Source organism: Lissotriton vulgaris, chromosome 3_2, assembly GCF_964263255.1.
Source record: "Lissotriton vulgaris chromosome 3_2, aLisVul1.2, whole genome shotgun sequence".
Classification (NCBI taxonomy): Eukaryota; Metazoa; Chordata; class Amphibia; order Caudata; family Salamandridae; genus Lissotriton; species Lissotriton vulgaris.
The window spans coordinates 186,807,967-186,822,504 of NC_141690.1; the positions used below are offsets into that span (position 1 = coordinate 186,807,967).

The 14,538-nt window shown below is 48.9% G+C and overlaps 1 protein-coding gene across 3 annotated transcripts in view; it reads right to left on the reverse strand.

The window, feature by feature from the left end:
• FAM193A (family with sequence similarity 193 member A) overlaps positions 1–14,538 on the reverse strand; it is a 577,965-nt gene that overhangs the window by 344,977 nt on the left and 218,450 nt on the right. For all 3 annotated transcript variants that reach the window (XM_086964186.1, XM_086964185.1, XM_086964184.1), the window contains exon 8: positions 9,910–10,057. In XM_086964186.1, the coding sequence (XP_086820312.1) occupies positions 9,910–10,057 (148 nt within the window). The remainder of the gene's footprint in view (positions 1–9,909; positions 10,058–14,538) is intronic.

A 14,538-nucleotide genomic window follows, 5' to 3' on the forward strand; every position in this document is an offset into this window, starting at 1 on the left:
ACAAAGCGCTATATCAGACCACATTTGTCTATTGTAGTGGCCTAAAATTGCTAAGTAATTACCCGCATGAATAGACAGGGCAGACATTGAGTAGAAACGTTTACCAATGTTATCCAATCCCCTGCTGTCCTTATCGGGAGGGGCCAAGACTGGAGTAGTGGGATTTCTGGAATGGCGCTGAGTCGCTTGAGAGAACAGAAAATCAATCGACCTTGGGGTGTCCTACGAGGCAGGCAGAAGAGTAATCAGAGGCTTTGTACTTTTAACCAATACAGGGCAAACAAGCTGCCACGGAGTTTTCATTAATTTGAGGCCCTCTTCCCAAATGTGATCCACTATAGTGATAGCTCGAAAGGACTTGCACACCTGTTTTTTAAACTCATACAAGAAACAATCTGATTGCTTCACAGACATGGGTAGCTCAAAGCGTGCAGCAGCCCTTTCCATAAAATTGTAGAAACCCCCAATGTCATCAGAAGGGGACTCTGAGGGGTGCGTGGCTGGTGATGATGGAATAGGTATTACAAAATAGTCAGACTCATAGTGAGGCAGATGGGTGTTATAAATCTCACCCGCTTCCCGGTCAGATGATGAGAAGGATGATGGATCATCTTTGGGCGGCACAGGGTATAGCAGAAGCAAGTGTTATCCTTTCCATTGAAAGAGGTGGCATAAGTTGAGTGGATGGAATAGATGGTGGAGGTAATGTTTAAGGGTCTTGTGCAGGATCTGGGGAAACTTCTGCGACAATCTTGTAGCATTACCTGCAAGTCTTGCACCAAAGAAATGGGCACTGGTACTTGCGATGGAGGAAGTGAATGTTCTGGAAAGGGAATAATGGAGTCTAGGATTATAAGAATGTCCATAATAAGATTCCTCTTAGTCATGCTCGTCCTGATATTTGGCCTGTGATTCAGATGGGCTACACACACCCCAAAAGGCCCCTAAACGTCTGAATTATCCAACTCCTCGAGTAGATGGCGCAGAGGAAAGGGAGGCACCTTGCTGGGGAAAGGGTCGTGAGGCTCCAGAATAGCTTTTGAAGCTTGCATCCCCGGAGTCATCAACTACATCAATGATGAAGAAATTTGACATGAAATTCCCTGAACGGCGGCGTAGACTGCTTAGTTGACGAGGCAATTCAGATTGCCAAGTCTCTACATCTGGGGGTCTTGCAGACTTCCACCTCATGGTCAATGCTCTAATCGCCAACAGTGCCAAGTCCAGGAGCTTCAGTGGGGCTTTATGTCCTTTGGGTCTTTTCCTGTGCCCGATCAGGCTAGGCAACGCTCCCTCCGGTATCTGCATGCCCGTAACAGTTTGAAGTATGTGTTGGACCTGTCCCCAATAACCGCTTAGGCAAGACCACATCATGTGGTACTATTTGTGAACTGTGAAAATTAAAAGCAGACATCAATACAGAAGACTTGATTGGACTACTTCTTTCTTTGTGACATTACGGATCCTTAGTATACAGGGTGTTGAGACACTGCTAGACTGATTGAAGAAATACCTATACGTTTTTTTTGGATTACAGAAATAATGATATTGGTGTGCTCAGGTGTTTTGTGTTCATACATCATGCGGAGAAGACCGGCCTCATCTGCCTGACACCGGGAAAAGCAATGGGAAGAGGCAGGGAGCATCCTATGAAGTGGGGTAAGATATGCCCTATGCAGCACCATGGCATGTATAAATGTGAACTTCACATTCCTGGACACCCTTATGGGGTGTTCCAGAACAATTTTTCAGGCCCCGTCTGTCAGAACCTCCCCTGTGTCTAGCGTCCAGGTGTCTCTATGTGTGTTAAGAGGCATAGCACTAAGTTCCCTAACCCCAGTGTATAGCCACCGCACTAAGTGTCCCCCTGTTCCCATGTAGTGAAGGAGGTGCACTAGTTCATGTTGCATGGGTTTACTGCGCTGCGGAGCCCACGTACGCCGTACGTAGATTGACACTGTGGCATGTAGGAAGTATAGTCGTGGTGGGGCCCCCGTGGCTTGTACAAAAGAAGCATGGTCTAACAGTGCGTCATCTCCGAACAGGTCTCCTATTCTATCCACTCCCGCATCCGTCCAGGGCTGTAAACTGCGTTGCGTCAGACGTCCGTCCCTGTGGCGTTTGGAGTCCCAACAGGGGAATATTATCTGCATAAGGCTGGGCTGTCGACGTGTACGCCAAAGCCCTTCGCCAGCACGTCAGGGCGGTGTGCAAAAGAGGATGACAATCCCGGGGTATCTTGGCCTTGGGCAATAGGAGGGAGTGTAGCTCTCCGCGCGCTATCTGGTCACTTGTGATATCAATTTTGTGCAGGTTCCTACCCGCCACCCAACGTGACATCCATTGCAATTGACTCGCATAATAGTAACCGCGTAGGTCCGGCACTCCAAGGCCTCCCTGTCTGGTACTTAGTTGAAGTTTTCTGAGACTTATCTCCGCCGTCCAGATCACCAGATGAGGTTAATCAGGATCGTATATAGTGTATTAAATATGTGTTGCGGGAGAAGAACAGGCAGATTTACAAAATATAGCATGCGGGGAAGCATAACCATTTTAGAAACCGCTATCCTGCCCATGACGGACAGCGGTAAGGACGTCCAAAATTGTACACTACTGCGAAGGCCGGTGATGGCCCGCCGATTATTACCGTAAATCTGTTCTTCCAGTCGTCTATAAACGTTTATGCCCAGATACTTGAATGTGGTCTGTGCTATCGGGATTTGGGAGTCACCAAATTGAATATGGGAGGACCGTTGCCCCTCCTGGAAGTAAAACCCCACCGATTTCGCCGGGTTGACAGCCAGGCCTGACAGCTGCAAACCGGTCAAAAATGGTCACTAGGGCTGAGTGGTTCTCCTCCAGGTCCTGGAGATATAATAGGATGTCGTTTGCATATATTGATATCAGGTTGTGCGTCCCCCTGATGGAAATGCCCATCCCATCCACCCTGGTCCTGAGGGCAATCACCAGGGGTTCAAGGGTCAGGACAAACAGCAGGGGAGACAGCGGGCAGCCCTGCCGGGTGCCACGGTGGATGTCATAACTATCGGAGACGTGTCGGCCAGTGAGTGCTCTGGCCGTTGTGTGCTTATTCAGTAGTCGGATCCACCGTATTAGGGAGTCGGGGAGTCCTAAACGTTTCAAGACCTCGAACATAAATGACCATGACAGGGAATCAAACGCCTGTCGGAGGTCTAGTGCGACACAGCCGGCCCGAGAGAGGGCCAACGGCACAGCAGACGTAAGGGCGTGGAGCCTCCTAGTGTTTTGAGACGTGCTCCTCCCCGGTAGGAAGAAGCATTGGTCCGGGTGTATTAGGGCCGGGAGATGGGCCTGTATCCGTAGGGCTATGACTTTACTGAGTATTTGTATTCCGTAGAGAGCATTGAAAAGGGTCTGTAATTAGTTAGGTCGAGGGTGTCCCTACCGGGTTTCAGGATTGATATAACTGAGGCTTGCATCGTCGAGACAGGTAGGTGACCGGACTCATAGGATGCCTTATAGATTTTCTCCAAGACAGGTATCAGGGTTGTAGAATAGGTCTGGTAAATTTCTACCGGTAATCCAGCTTGACCGGGAGTCTTGCCTCGATTGAGAGAGCAGATGGCCACTCTGATTTCCTGCTGTGTGATGGGTCCGTCCATCCCTGCCTGTTTATCTCGGGACAGGACTGGAAAAGGCAGGTCCCCCAGAAAGGCCATCATCTCTTCTCGATCCTCCATGGGGGGGGGGTGGGAGGCGTATAGTATACTCAGGTGGTCCTTAAAGGCATCATTGATGGCCGACTGTGTAGACACTATTCTCCCCATTCCATCCCGAACCTGCGTAATCACTGGAGCTTCGGGACTATCTTGTACCAGCCGAGCCAGTAGAGCTCCCGATCTGTCAGATTCGGCCTGTTGCCGTCGTAAATAGTCTTTATGATCAATAACTCGTAGCGTCTCCAGGAGTTCTGCATGCTCTATATTACTTGCTTGCAATTCCCCCCTGCGTTCGGTGTCCACACCTACCACCGCCTCTAAGGTTTTCAGGCGGTCCTCAACGTCGCACAGCTTCCTGTGGATTTCCTGCCTAGCACAAGAACCTTTCTAATCTGGTATGTAGGGCATGCACCGGAGAGTAGTAGGAATATTCCCTGTGTGTCGGGTGCAATGCTCGCCATACGTCCGTCAGACCCCAGCCCTGGAGCCAGGTCCCATAGGAGTCAGTCAGTCTATGTATACCTGTCGTCTGGAGGGGGGGATGAGACCTGTCCAGGTCCCCCTCTAGTACCAAATTCCAGTCCCCTCCCAAGATCCAAGGGATGCTCACCCAAGCAGCCAGTGCTCGGCCCACCCTCGTGAGGAATGTATCTTGTTCATAGTTCAGGGCATATACGCTGCCCAGGACCACCAGTGTGCCGTCCAGTGTACCTTTCACTAGGATATACCTCCCCTGGTAGTCAACCTTTCTCTCTAGCTCAACAAAGGGAGTACTGTGTCTCACTCATATGGTAGCCCACTTGGAGAAAGCAGAGTGTCGTAGAAAATACAGCACCCCTCCATTTCTTCCGCAGTGTGTGTGCCTCGGATTGTGTTAAGTGGGATTCTTGCAGGAATACAATGTGTGCATGCGGTCGGAGTAAGAATGCGTGTATTCTGTGTCTCTTCTGTATAGCGCCAAGTCCCCGCACGTTCCAGGTAGCCAGTCTGTACTTCCCTATAGTGTCAACTATACTCTGCAGTAAGTGCCTTGGGAAACAGTGCCCTCATCTGTAGTACAGGTAATATTATCAATAGCCAGGAGACGTACTTCTGCCCACCCCAAACTTGAACTCTGTTGGCGCAGCTTGAAAACACTGCTGTGCCGAACCATAAAATGTAAACCATAACAAACCAAACATTGGTGCATACGCCTTCGGGGGGTTGGCTGAGCATGTACCTTATCCTCATAGTCTTACAGTTCTGCGCTGCCGGCTCAACGGCGCCACCAGGAAAGTCTTTTTGTTAGCTATAATTCTTGTCTGCCTCGGGGGGGGGGGGGCTTTCCTCTGTCGTCAGGCAATCACAACCTGCAAGAGTCTATTTTGGCAGGGTAACGGATTGCAACTATCACGGGAGAGGTACATAATACTGTAGCCTGGACCGAACCGCTAAGCATCTCAGAAAAAGAAAGCACCTCCCAATCACTTAAAGGACCCGCACCCCCCACCCTGCATATCCCAGCCACATTCAGATCACCATCAAAGGATATCAGTAGGACACGGAAGCACATGTTACTTCGTGTTGGACAGTCACTCCTGTCCAGTGTCCAGTAGTTCATCCGCTGCTCTCAGCGTCACAGTCGGAAACAGGACCATACTATATTCGGTGTCTGAGTGCAGTGTGCTGTCCTCAGTGTCCGTGTTGATTGTTTCATGTTCATTCCTGAAGGAGCCCACCATGTTGACAGCTACCATCTGGTCCTCCCTTTGCTGTGCCGTAGAGGGCTTGCGTCATCTCGACTGCACAGACGGCGTGGGGGAGTTTATGCCCGTACATACCGAATCTTTCCTGGAACTGTTGGATGATGCTCCTTGGGTCGCCTCGACGTCCATCACCTCCAGCCATTCCTCCACGTCAGTAGGACTCTCAAAGAAGTGGGTCTTATTGTCATAGATTATCTTGAGGCGAGCCAGGAACAGTAGGGCGTAACAGAGGTTTACTTTCTGGAGCCTCTTCTTGACCGCAAAGTAAGAGGACCTTTGCACCGGATTAGTGTCGTCCGGGTATAGCGATATTCCCTAATTTGCATATTCTATAAGAGATTTCTCCCGGGCCTTCTGGAGTAGCATGTCTCTATCCCGATAATTAAGGATCTTGACGATCAGCGGTCGCAGTGGCTGTCCTGGTCTAGGCCTCCCTGTGCGAACTAGTGTGCTCTTTCCACGCTAAAGAGCGGCGACAGGCCCTCCGCGGCGACATGATCTCGGAACCACTGCTCCATGAACCCCGTTGCGCGGGTCCCCTCACTGCGTTCTGGAAGCCCAATGACGCAGAAGTTATAGTGCCGATTGCGGCCTTCGGCATCCTCCACACGGTCCATTAGGGTCGTCACCTGTTCCTGTAGTTGTTTGATGGAGGTAGTCTGATCAGCCACTTTCGGGGTTATCTCCGCCAACATCACACCCTGGTCTTTCACCTTGTCGGCTAACTTGCAGTGGTCAGCCTTTAATAGAGAGAGATTAGTGGTAAGGGCTCCCAGTTGTGTTTCCATAGCGAGCCTGGAGTCTCTGATCTCTTGTAGGATCAAGTCTAGCTTATCAGCTTGCTGGTTCCCAGCAGGAGCCTGGTCAGGTGGTTTCGTTGTGGATCCCTCCGGCAAGGCCCCCGGGGCTAGTCCCGCAGCCATCAGGCCGTCTTTCCCATCCAAGGTAGTAGTCCCCTTGCGGACCATGGTAGTCCCAGCCAGGCGTATTCAATGTCCAGGTGTGGGTATCTCTTAGGGCGATACTCCGTGATACCACCCAGCCCCGCCAGTCGCAGTTCCCTTGCCGGGTCTTCAATCTCTCTCGAAGGGACCCACCACGTGGTACATGGGAGGCCACTCTGGCCCTCTCTCGGCGGCCTCCCTCAGTCGTTCGGGCCGCCACTCAGGGGGTTGGTCGGGGGGGTCCCCCTGCAGGAGAAGCGAACTCAGTGGCGCCTTCCTACCTCCTCCCCCAGAGGCGTACCGCGGGAGTCCAGGCAGCTCCGACACAGCCCGGGGATTCCGCAGGCACAGTCTATCCCACTGGGTCCGACCACGTGGTTTTTCAGTGCTGATCGCAATGGCCGATGGCAGCTCCGTTTCAGAACTGCAGCCGTCCCCGGGAAGGCCGAGAGATGTGGGGAGGGGGAAGGGTGGGGAGGGAGGGAGGTCCGGGCCCAATAGCAGGGATCGCCCCCGGGTGGAGCCCACCTCGCCCACCTACCTCCCGGCGTCCATCTGGTCAGGTCCGTAGGGCTCCCGGTGTTGCTGCGCTCCTCAGGGCTCTCCAGTCAGATCCCGGCCAGGGCAGTGATCTCCCGCCTCGCAGCCTCCAAGGCAGTGTGTACCTTAGTCGTTGCCGCCCCTCCTCGTCACCGCCACCGATGCGGTCGGGTCTCAAGCGGTCCATCCAGGAGCAGCGTCGATGTCTCCTGAAGTAGGCATCCCGTAGTCCGGGCGCGCCCCAAACTCCAGACCCCGGCTGCTCTCAGGGGATTAGGCCGCAGCTGCACCGGGCTCCGCCGTGCAGCCCCCTCGGCCGCCGGAACCACCAAGACTGTCCGGAGCAGTCGGGGGGCTCGGCGCAATCAGGTCCGCCCTCTCCGGGATGTCGGCCGGCCGCGTAGAGGCTTTCCCAGGATATTTGTAATCTGGGCACGTCTCAGACTCCAGGCCCCGGCCGCTCTCAGGGGGAACAGGCCGCAGCTCCCCCAGGCTCTGCTGTGCAGCACCTTTGGCCGCCAGAAATGCCAAAATTGTCCAGAGTGGCCAGGGAGTCCAGCGCTATCAGGTCCGCCCCCTCCGAGATGTCGTTTGGCCCCGGAGAGGCTTTTTCAGGATGTTTGCTTCCCGGCAGCACCGGAGCTCTAGCACACTCCGTCTGCCATCATGGCCTGCTAGCCACGCACTCCCTGATGATCATTGTTGTAGTGCTAGTCGACAACATAAGTTGATGAGTGGATTTTCGTTGACTGTACCTTCTGGATCTTGGATTTTGACATCGCTGGCTCAGAAGAGGTATGTGAGCGCTTTGAAGAGGAGGCAGCAGGGATGGTCTGCTCCTAGGAAGTGCTTTTTGAGGAGGTTTTTAACCTTTTCTCCTTTTTCTCAATTATTTTGATAAGTCTGGTGAACTTTTCTGCTGCCTTCAGAGGGTACCTGGTCATAGGACCTGTCCCTTTTCTGAGGCTTAGTGGAAGCGTTGTTTGCCTCATCTGAAGAGGTAGTTTTTAACCTCTGGAGTCATAACAGGAGCTTTGCTTCTCTGTCTCTCACTGTTTTGGAAGAAAAAGTGCAACATATGAGACAGTACCTCACAGAATGAGGATGATAAAGGCAATAGAGACATTCTTTATGTTGTTCGTCCACATATCATTTCTTCCCACAAGATAAGCAGGAGCTGAAGAGTCCCTTTTAAGAAGAAAAAGGGATTCTTAATTTTTTTGAACTGCTGAAGTGAAGACAAAACTGAGCAGAGGTCAGGGAGACTCCCTTCCACAACGTATAATAGAAAATCTGAGAAAAACAGTCTCGGTTAAGAAGGTTCTAGAGCAGGGGTCTCCAAACCGGTCCTGGAGGGCCGGATCCATGCCAGATTTTTTGGATATCCCCATTGAGATACATGTAGTAATTTTAAAAATCTGGCATGGATCCGGCCCTTCAGGACCGGTTTGGAGACCCCTGTTCTAGAGGGTGCTGTCGTCTGATTGGTTATAGCTCAAGTTTGGCTCTTTTTAAAAAGATAGATAGATATGACTGCTAGACTAACCTTAAATTGCCATTATAGCCTATTATACAACTACTTACTGCTTTGTTATTGTAACGTGGGACTTAAACAACGGGTAAGGATTCAAGAATGTATATCTATGAAAGATCCAATACTGGATAACTGGACACACCTCCGTTTTAGGCTAGTTTTCTTCCTCTGTGACGTGCAGTGTCACTTTGCAGGGGTGTGCTGCTCTTTAAATAACATGAAACTGTGGAATCATCTGATGGTGAAGCCTTCATCAGGAATGGCTCAAGGATGGTGCTGAGGGTCCACATTATATTCCCGACATGGATCTTGCCTATCATTTGGCAGTAGAGGATCATGGTAGGGCCCTGTGGACCTAACGGACTACCCTGGTCAGAGTTAGCGTGAGCAGAGTGTTACAAGGAAGATGAAAGCAGTTGGGACTGTAGTGGAGGAGAAGCAGGGATTGATGGAGGTTAAAAAACAGGGCTGAAGTCTTTCTGTTTAAGTCTCTTTGGTATGTGAAATGAATGCCATTGCTCAGTAAAAGCCTGTTCAAACGTCAGCTTCCTTTTCAGAGCTGTTGAGTCTGGCTCTTGCAGTAGAGGGCGAGCTAAGCTGGTCAGTCTGAGGAAGAATATAAATCATCTTCGGTCTGACATAAGGCTGTTCAAGAAGAGCAATGGCTGGAGTCATGAAACTTGCCAGTGAGGATGGCACTGAGATGTGTTTCGCTGTCTACTTTTGTGCCAAAGGTATTGGCTCAATGGATCGGAGCCCAATAGGCATGGCTTGCTTTAGAGGCTCGAAGCTTTTTACTTGCGACTTCCCAGGAGCCAAAAAGGGCTCTCACTGCCGAGCAAGCCTGGGCCAGCGGCAAGAGATGACAGCCAAAGACTTTTCAGGGTCGAAGCTAGGCTCCCTCAAGAGCAGTGCTGGTCTTGGAAGGACTCTTATCGGGGTCAAAGAATACAGGGCCGATCCTCAGATGACACCTAAGTGCTGGTGTCTGCAGAGCAATTGGTGTCCTGCATGCCACAGGACGTAAGATGGCTGCCAGTGGCACAAAAAATCGAGTTCAAGGCCCCTTGTCTGAAGCAAAGCCTTATATAATACAATAACCATAATCTGCAGCAAAGTGAATTTGTGCAGACCAGGTAGGGCCCTACTCTAATGCTCCTCATTGATTGAGGGAGTACAAGTTTCAAGTGCGAAAAATCCGAGACACAGCCCTGCTGGGCAGAAAGAACATCAATAACTTTAATTGTTATTAATGGGAACTCAAAATTTATATTTGTCTAGTTCATTTCTTTATTTTCTTTTATGCACAAGTTCCAACTGTCTAGATAATTATAAGCATGAATGTATATTATGATCTGGTTACATACATAAATAGATAATTTTCAGTTATTAAAAAGGTCAAAAACATTAATATTATAGCAAACAATGATTAAAGAAATTTCTACCTGCTCATCTACATAATCATCAATTCGTTTCTGGCATTCATGCCATTGTTCAGCAACTTGACCCATCTCCAGTTCCAATTGATGATACCTTTGTAACAAGGTAGTATACATATCTTCACTATAAGAGTCGTGTGAAGTTGTTCCAAGCCTGCAATAAAAATATATGAAAAATAATAAGTTATGTATAAAATCTAACTAAGCCCAAAGAGTCACAATGTTTGCTTGGCCATTAAATGATGAACATATTAATCTGAACATTTTGAGGAGTTACGCTTTCCATCACATACCTGCGTTTAAAACTCTAGTTACATCTGCAGGTTAGAGAGCAAAATCAAAGTAATAGTTAGTCTAGTTCTCAAAAAGGGGGAAATACATTATATAAATCACACCAATGCATCACTCCACCATCAAACCACCTACATGCAGACTACTATACCCTAGCATGGGTTAAAAGAACATTATGTGGAGTAGAGGTAGTGTTAAACTTCCTCTACAACGGAAGTAATGAAACTATTTCACCAGCATCAAGTGAAAGTACTAAAAACTAATAGCCATTTCACACCACTGTTAAAAGCAGATTGGGGTCTAGCATCAACAGTAATTTTAACTATTGCAATGTAATCTACCTAAACCAATCACCAGATCACAAAAAAATCAGACTATAGGACTAGATGACTAGACCTATAAACAAAAAAGAAAACCAAGTACTTCCAAAGTTAGACTGTGTCTTCCGTAAAAACATTTAGCCAGAATTGACAAAAGCCAGTATGTCTTGTGTTGGATGCCAACCTTTGGGCTTTGCCAATGTTACATTTTTCCAATTTTTTGCACATCTTTAGCACAGAAATACTCAAAAATGACTTGCATAGTTGTGTATTGTAGGACATCATGCTACACACTTGTGGTAGAGCGATGGTTTCTCTTGTTTTCTTTGTATCTTTACATTACTTCGATCGCTGCGCCCAGCGTCGTGAGTTTTTTTTCTTCCGGGGGTAGCCCGCGTTTTGGAGTCTTCACCTGAGTTAATCTGGGATGCGCCGATAGTCTTTTTCGTCCTGCCATGTGTTATTGTTTTCTCCGGCGGTTGGGGGATGGCGTTTCTTAGTTTCGCGGCGTTCCTCCGATGCCGGGTTAGTTGGTTTCCTGGATGGACATCCAACGAACCTCACGACGCTGGGCGCAGCGATCGAAGTAATGTAAAGATACAAAGAAAACAAGAGAAACCATCGCTCTACCACACGTGTGTAGCATGATGTCCTACAATACACAACTATGAGCCCTGATGAAGACCTTTGCAAATGGATCTCCTGTCATCTCACAGAAGGTCGAAACGCGTAGGCTTATCATCCAGGCCAGGAGAATCGGATGCCTTATGACCTAGCATACGAATAGGACATACAGTGAGAGATGTATCTCACACCACGGCTAAAAAAAGCTTAAAAGACTTCTCCGACCTTATACAGGACTAAATTTATTGTTTCTTTGTGGAAAATAATCATACCTCAAAGACAGTTAATTTATTGAGATAAAGTAGGACTGATCTTTTTTCAGCTAACTTGGCAAAGCAGCAAATTTGAAAGACTTTTGTGTGCTTTAGGAGCAATAACACTAGGATCAGAGTTTTCTTTATTATTGTGATATGTTGAGTATCGTTTAAATGTTGTGTAATGAAATGTCATAATGTTGTGGTAATGAATTTACTTATTCTTTGATACATGTTGAATGTTTTCTATCAAAGGAGATGATCTAAAAATGTGCTAACACCCAATTGTGCAATATCGAAAAACTTTTGAAGAAAACGCAAAAAATGTAAATTGCTGACAATGTCAATAAAATAGGACATTGGCTAAAATCAAGTGTAAAATTCATGGTGTCGGAGGCAATTGCTATTTGTTATATTACACCTGCAGAATGAGGCAGCAGACGTCTGAACACATAAGGGAGAGGAAAGGGGCCGGTCACCTGACCAACAACTGTAGGAGAGCGGCAGTAAAGCCAAGAACCACTGCAAAAGCAAAAATCAGCTAGCACCATAAGGGCAGATGCAGGCCAGAACTGAGGCGAGGTCTTGTGGCTGGGCGACCTGTTAGAGGAGAGACCGCATAGGCCCACACCTGAGGGATTAAAGAGGAGATGGCCCAGAGGAGCAATGCCGCCCTACTGGGCGTAGGCAATGCATGGGAAACCTTAGACAACCTCCCCCAGCGGTCAATACTAAGGGTAGAGTACCAAACCCAGACCTCAGTAACAAAGAGAGGGGTTTGAATGGGCCCGGAGCCCAGTCTAAACCGGGGGACATAAAGGGACTCCCAGCTGAATAGACAATGCAACTCCAACCGGGCCAGTCGTGCCACCCACACGGAAGATGGGATGGAAAGCTTGTACCCCCCACCTCCTCCAGAGTTGGAGAGACAACAATGGAGACGGCCACAAGATAGGTACATCGCATCCAGCATGAGGTGGGACACACCAGACCACATTTCTGAGATAAGGGGGGGGGGGGGGGCAGGTGAAGTCACAGAGAGACCTTGGTATCCAGACTGCGGCCCGGGGTGAGTGCCTATCACCCTGTACTCTCCTGTGGTGCGACCAGAGATATTTATCACCTGCCAACCACTGAACAATACTAACTGAATGAGCAAGAGCTCACCCAGGCTGCAGTGACACACACACACACACACACACACACACACACACACACACACACACACACACACACACACACACACACACACACAGAGTGTGAACATCCAGCTCAAGACGATGTCGGGGAACAAGGCGTTCAGAGTGATGCACCAAACGAATATGTATAAATTTGTACAGCCCATAACAGACACTCCAGGAGCAGTGGAAGAAGGCAACAACAGCCCCCAACTACAACAGACAAGGAGCTAACACTAATTATGGCGACAATACAAGGGGTGCATACAGCCTTAGAGAGTAAAATAGATCCAGTCAGTCACCTCAGAGGTTACCTTGATGCATGCCAACCTACAGAACATGGGTTCTCACATCAAGATTACCGAAGACTCCATGGCCACACCACCAAAACACTTGTGGTACAAGTCAAGGTATTGCAAACTACTGCTGCCATCCTAGAGACGAGAGTGGAAGACTGAAGGGCGTGCATGCAGGAACCATGTCAGGATTTTGAGAGTGCCGGAGCGAGCGGACATTGGACCTTTTCATTGAAGACCTAATTGTAAAACACCTGTAGGCGGGTGGTCTCAACTAATTATCAGGGTAATGGGCCCAGCAAGACCCAGGGGACCCGCCACGACCTGGGGTATCCCCTTGACCTTTAGTGACGCGAATCTTTAACTATAGAGACAGAGGCGTCATACTACAGATGGCCCAATCTGCCCCGTCACTCAAACTGGTAATTGACATTCACATTTTTCCCGGATTTCACGATCAAAGTCCAGAGATTGCTAAACTCGATCCTAGAGGTCAAGAAGGCTCTACGTGATAGATTATTAAAATATGCAATGCTATTCCCAGCCAAACTCAGACTGGCAGCGGAGTGAAAGACGTGGGGATTATTGGCTTAAATTGTTTATATGTGTTAAGTGCAAATTACAGCAACTATTTTATGCGGTTAGGCAACGCAAATTAAAGCATACCTCGCTTAGGCTCAGAACTGGATGTGGCTCTCCCCAGGCACGGAGATGGCCGCTTACTTAACATTATCTACCTCTACATTCCTACACCACTCCCCCCCCCCCCCCCCCCACCCCCTCCCACCAACAAGGCTTCACATTGCAGCGCTGGCAGACTTGGGCTCACTCATTGTACGACTACCACGGGGGAGCTGCTAATGCCAGGCGACTGCAATGCTGGCCGAATCTGCAGCAAGACCGCTCCAGCAAGGCCCTGGAGGACTTCTTGTCGGTCATGGGCCTGGTTGATGTGTGGTTTATGTGCAATCCAGCGGCAGTCACTCTACATTCCACCCAGGTGCACATGGCAGTTTATCACGCATAGATTAAATGTTTGTTTTAGCAGTGCAGCTTCTAACTTTTAGTGAGGTTTACCACCTCCCGACGGGAATCTCGTATAATTCCCCAGTCTGCACAATTTATGGTAGACTTATTGCAACTGGGGTAAATGTAATGCCGCTCAATCCCTGGTATCTCATGGTGCTGCATATCCGCCGGACTGCAAAAGTCTACTGACCAGTATTTCACAGAAAATTCAGGGTACAGTGAACTTGATTTGAGTACTGTGGGAGGCCTGTAAGACTATAATAAGAGGTCCGAGTGTCTTGTTGACCATGGGTCACAAAGGAAAAAAAGGCACAGCTAGACCTAGTAAAGAAAGTGATCAAGACCCTGGAGTCCGAAATGTTATCAACAGACCTAATAGAGGTGAAACAGACTGAACATCAAATGGAAAGAGTATAGAGAAGTTGTGGAGGAGGCAGACAGGGCCAGGTACAGAGCGACCCAGCATCAGCTATATGAGGTAGGAGATAGTGCGGGTAATTACTGGTGTGGTTAGTTAAAAGAGAAGCAGAGTCGAAATGGGTATTTGAAGTTGTCATGGAGGGAGGAACTCCAGTCAGAGAAAGGCAAGGTATTGCCAACACATTTGTGACGTATTTTACAGAGCTATACACTCTGTTGGCAA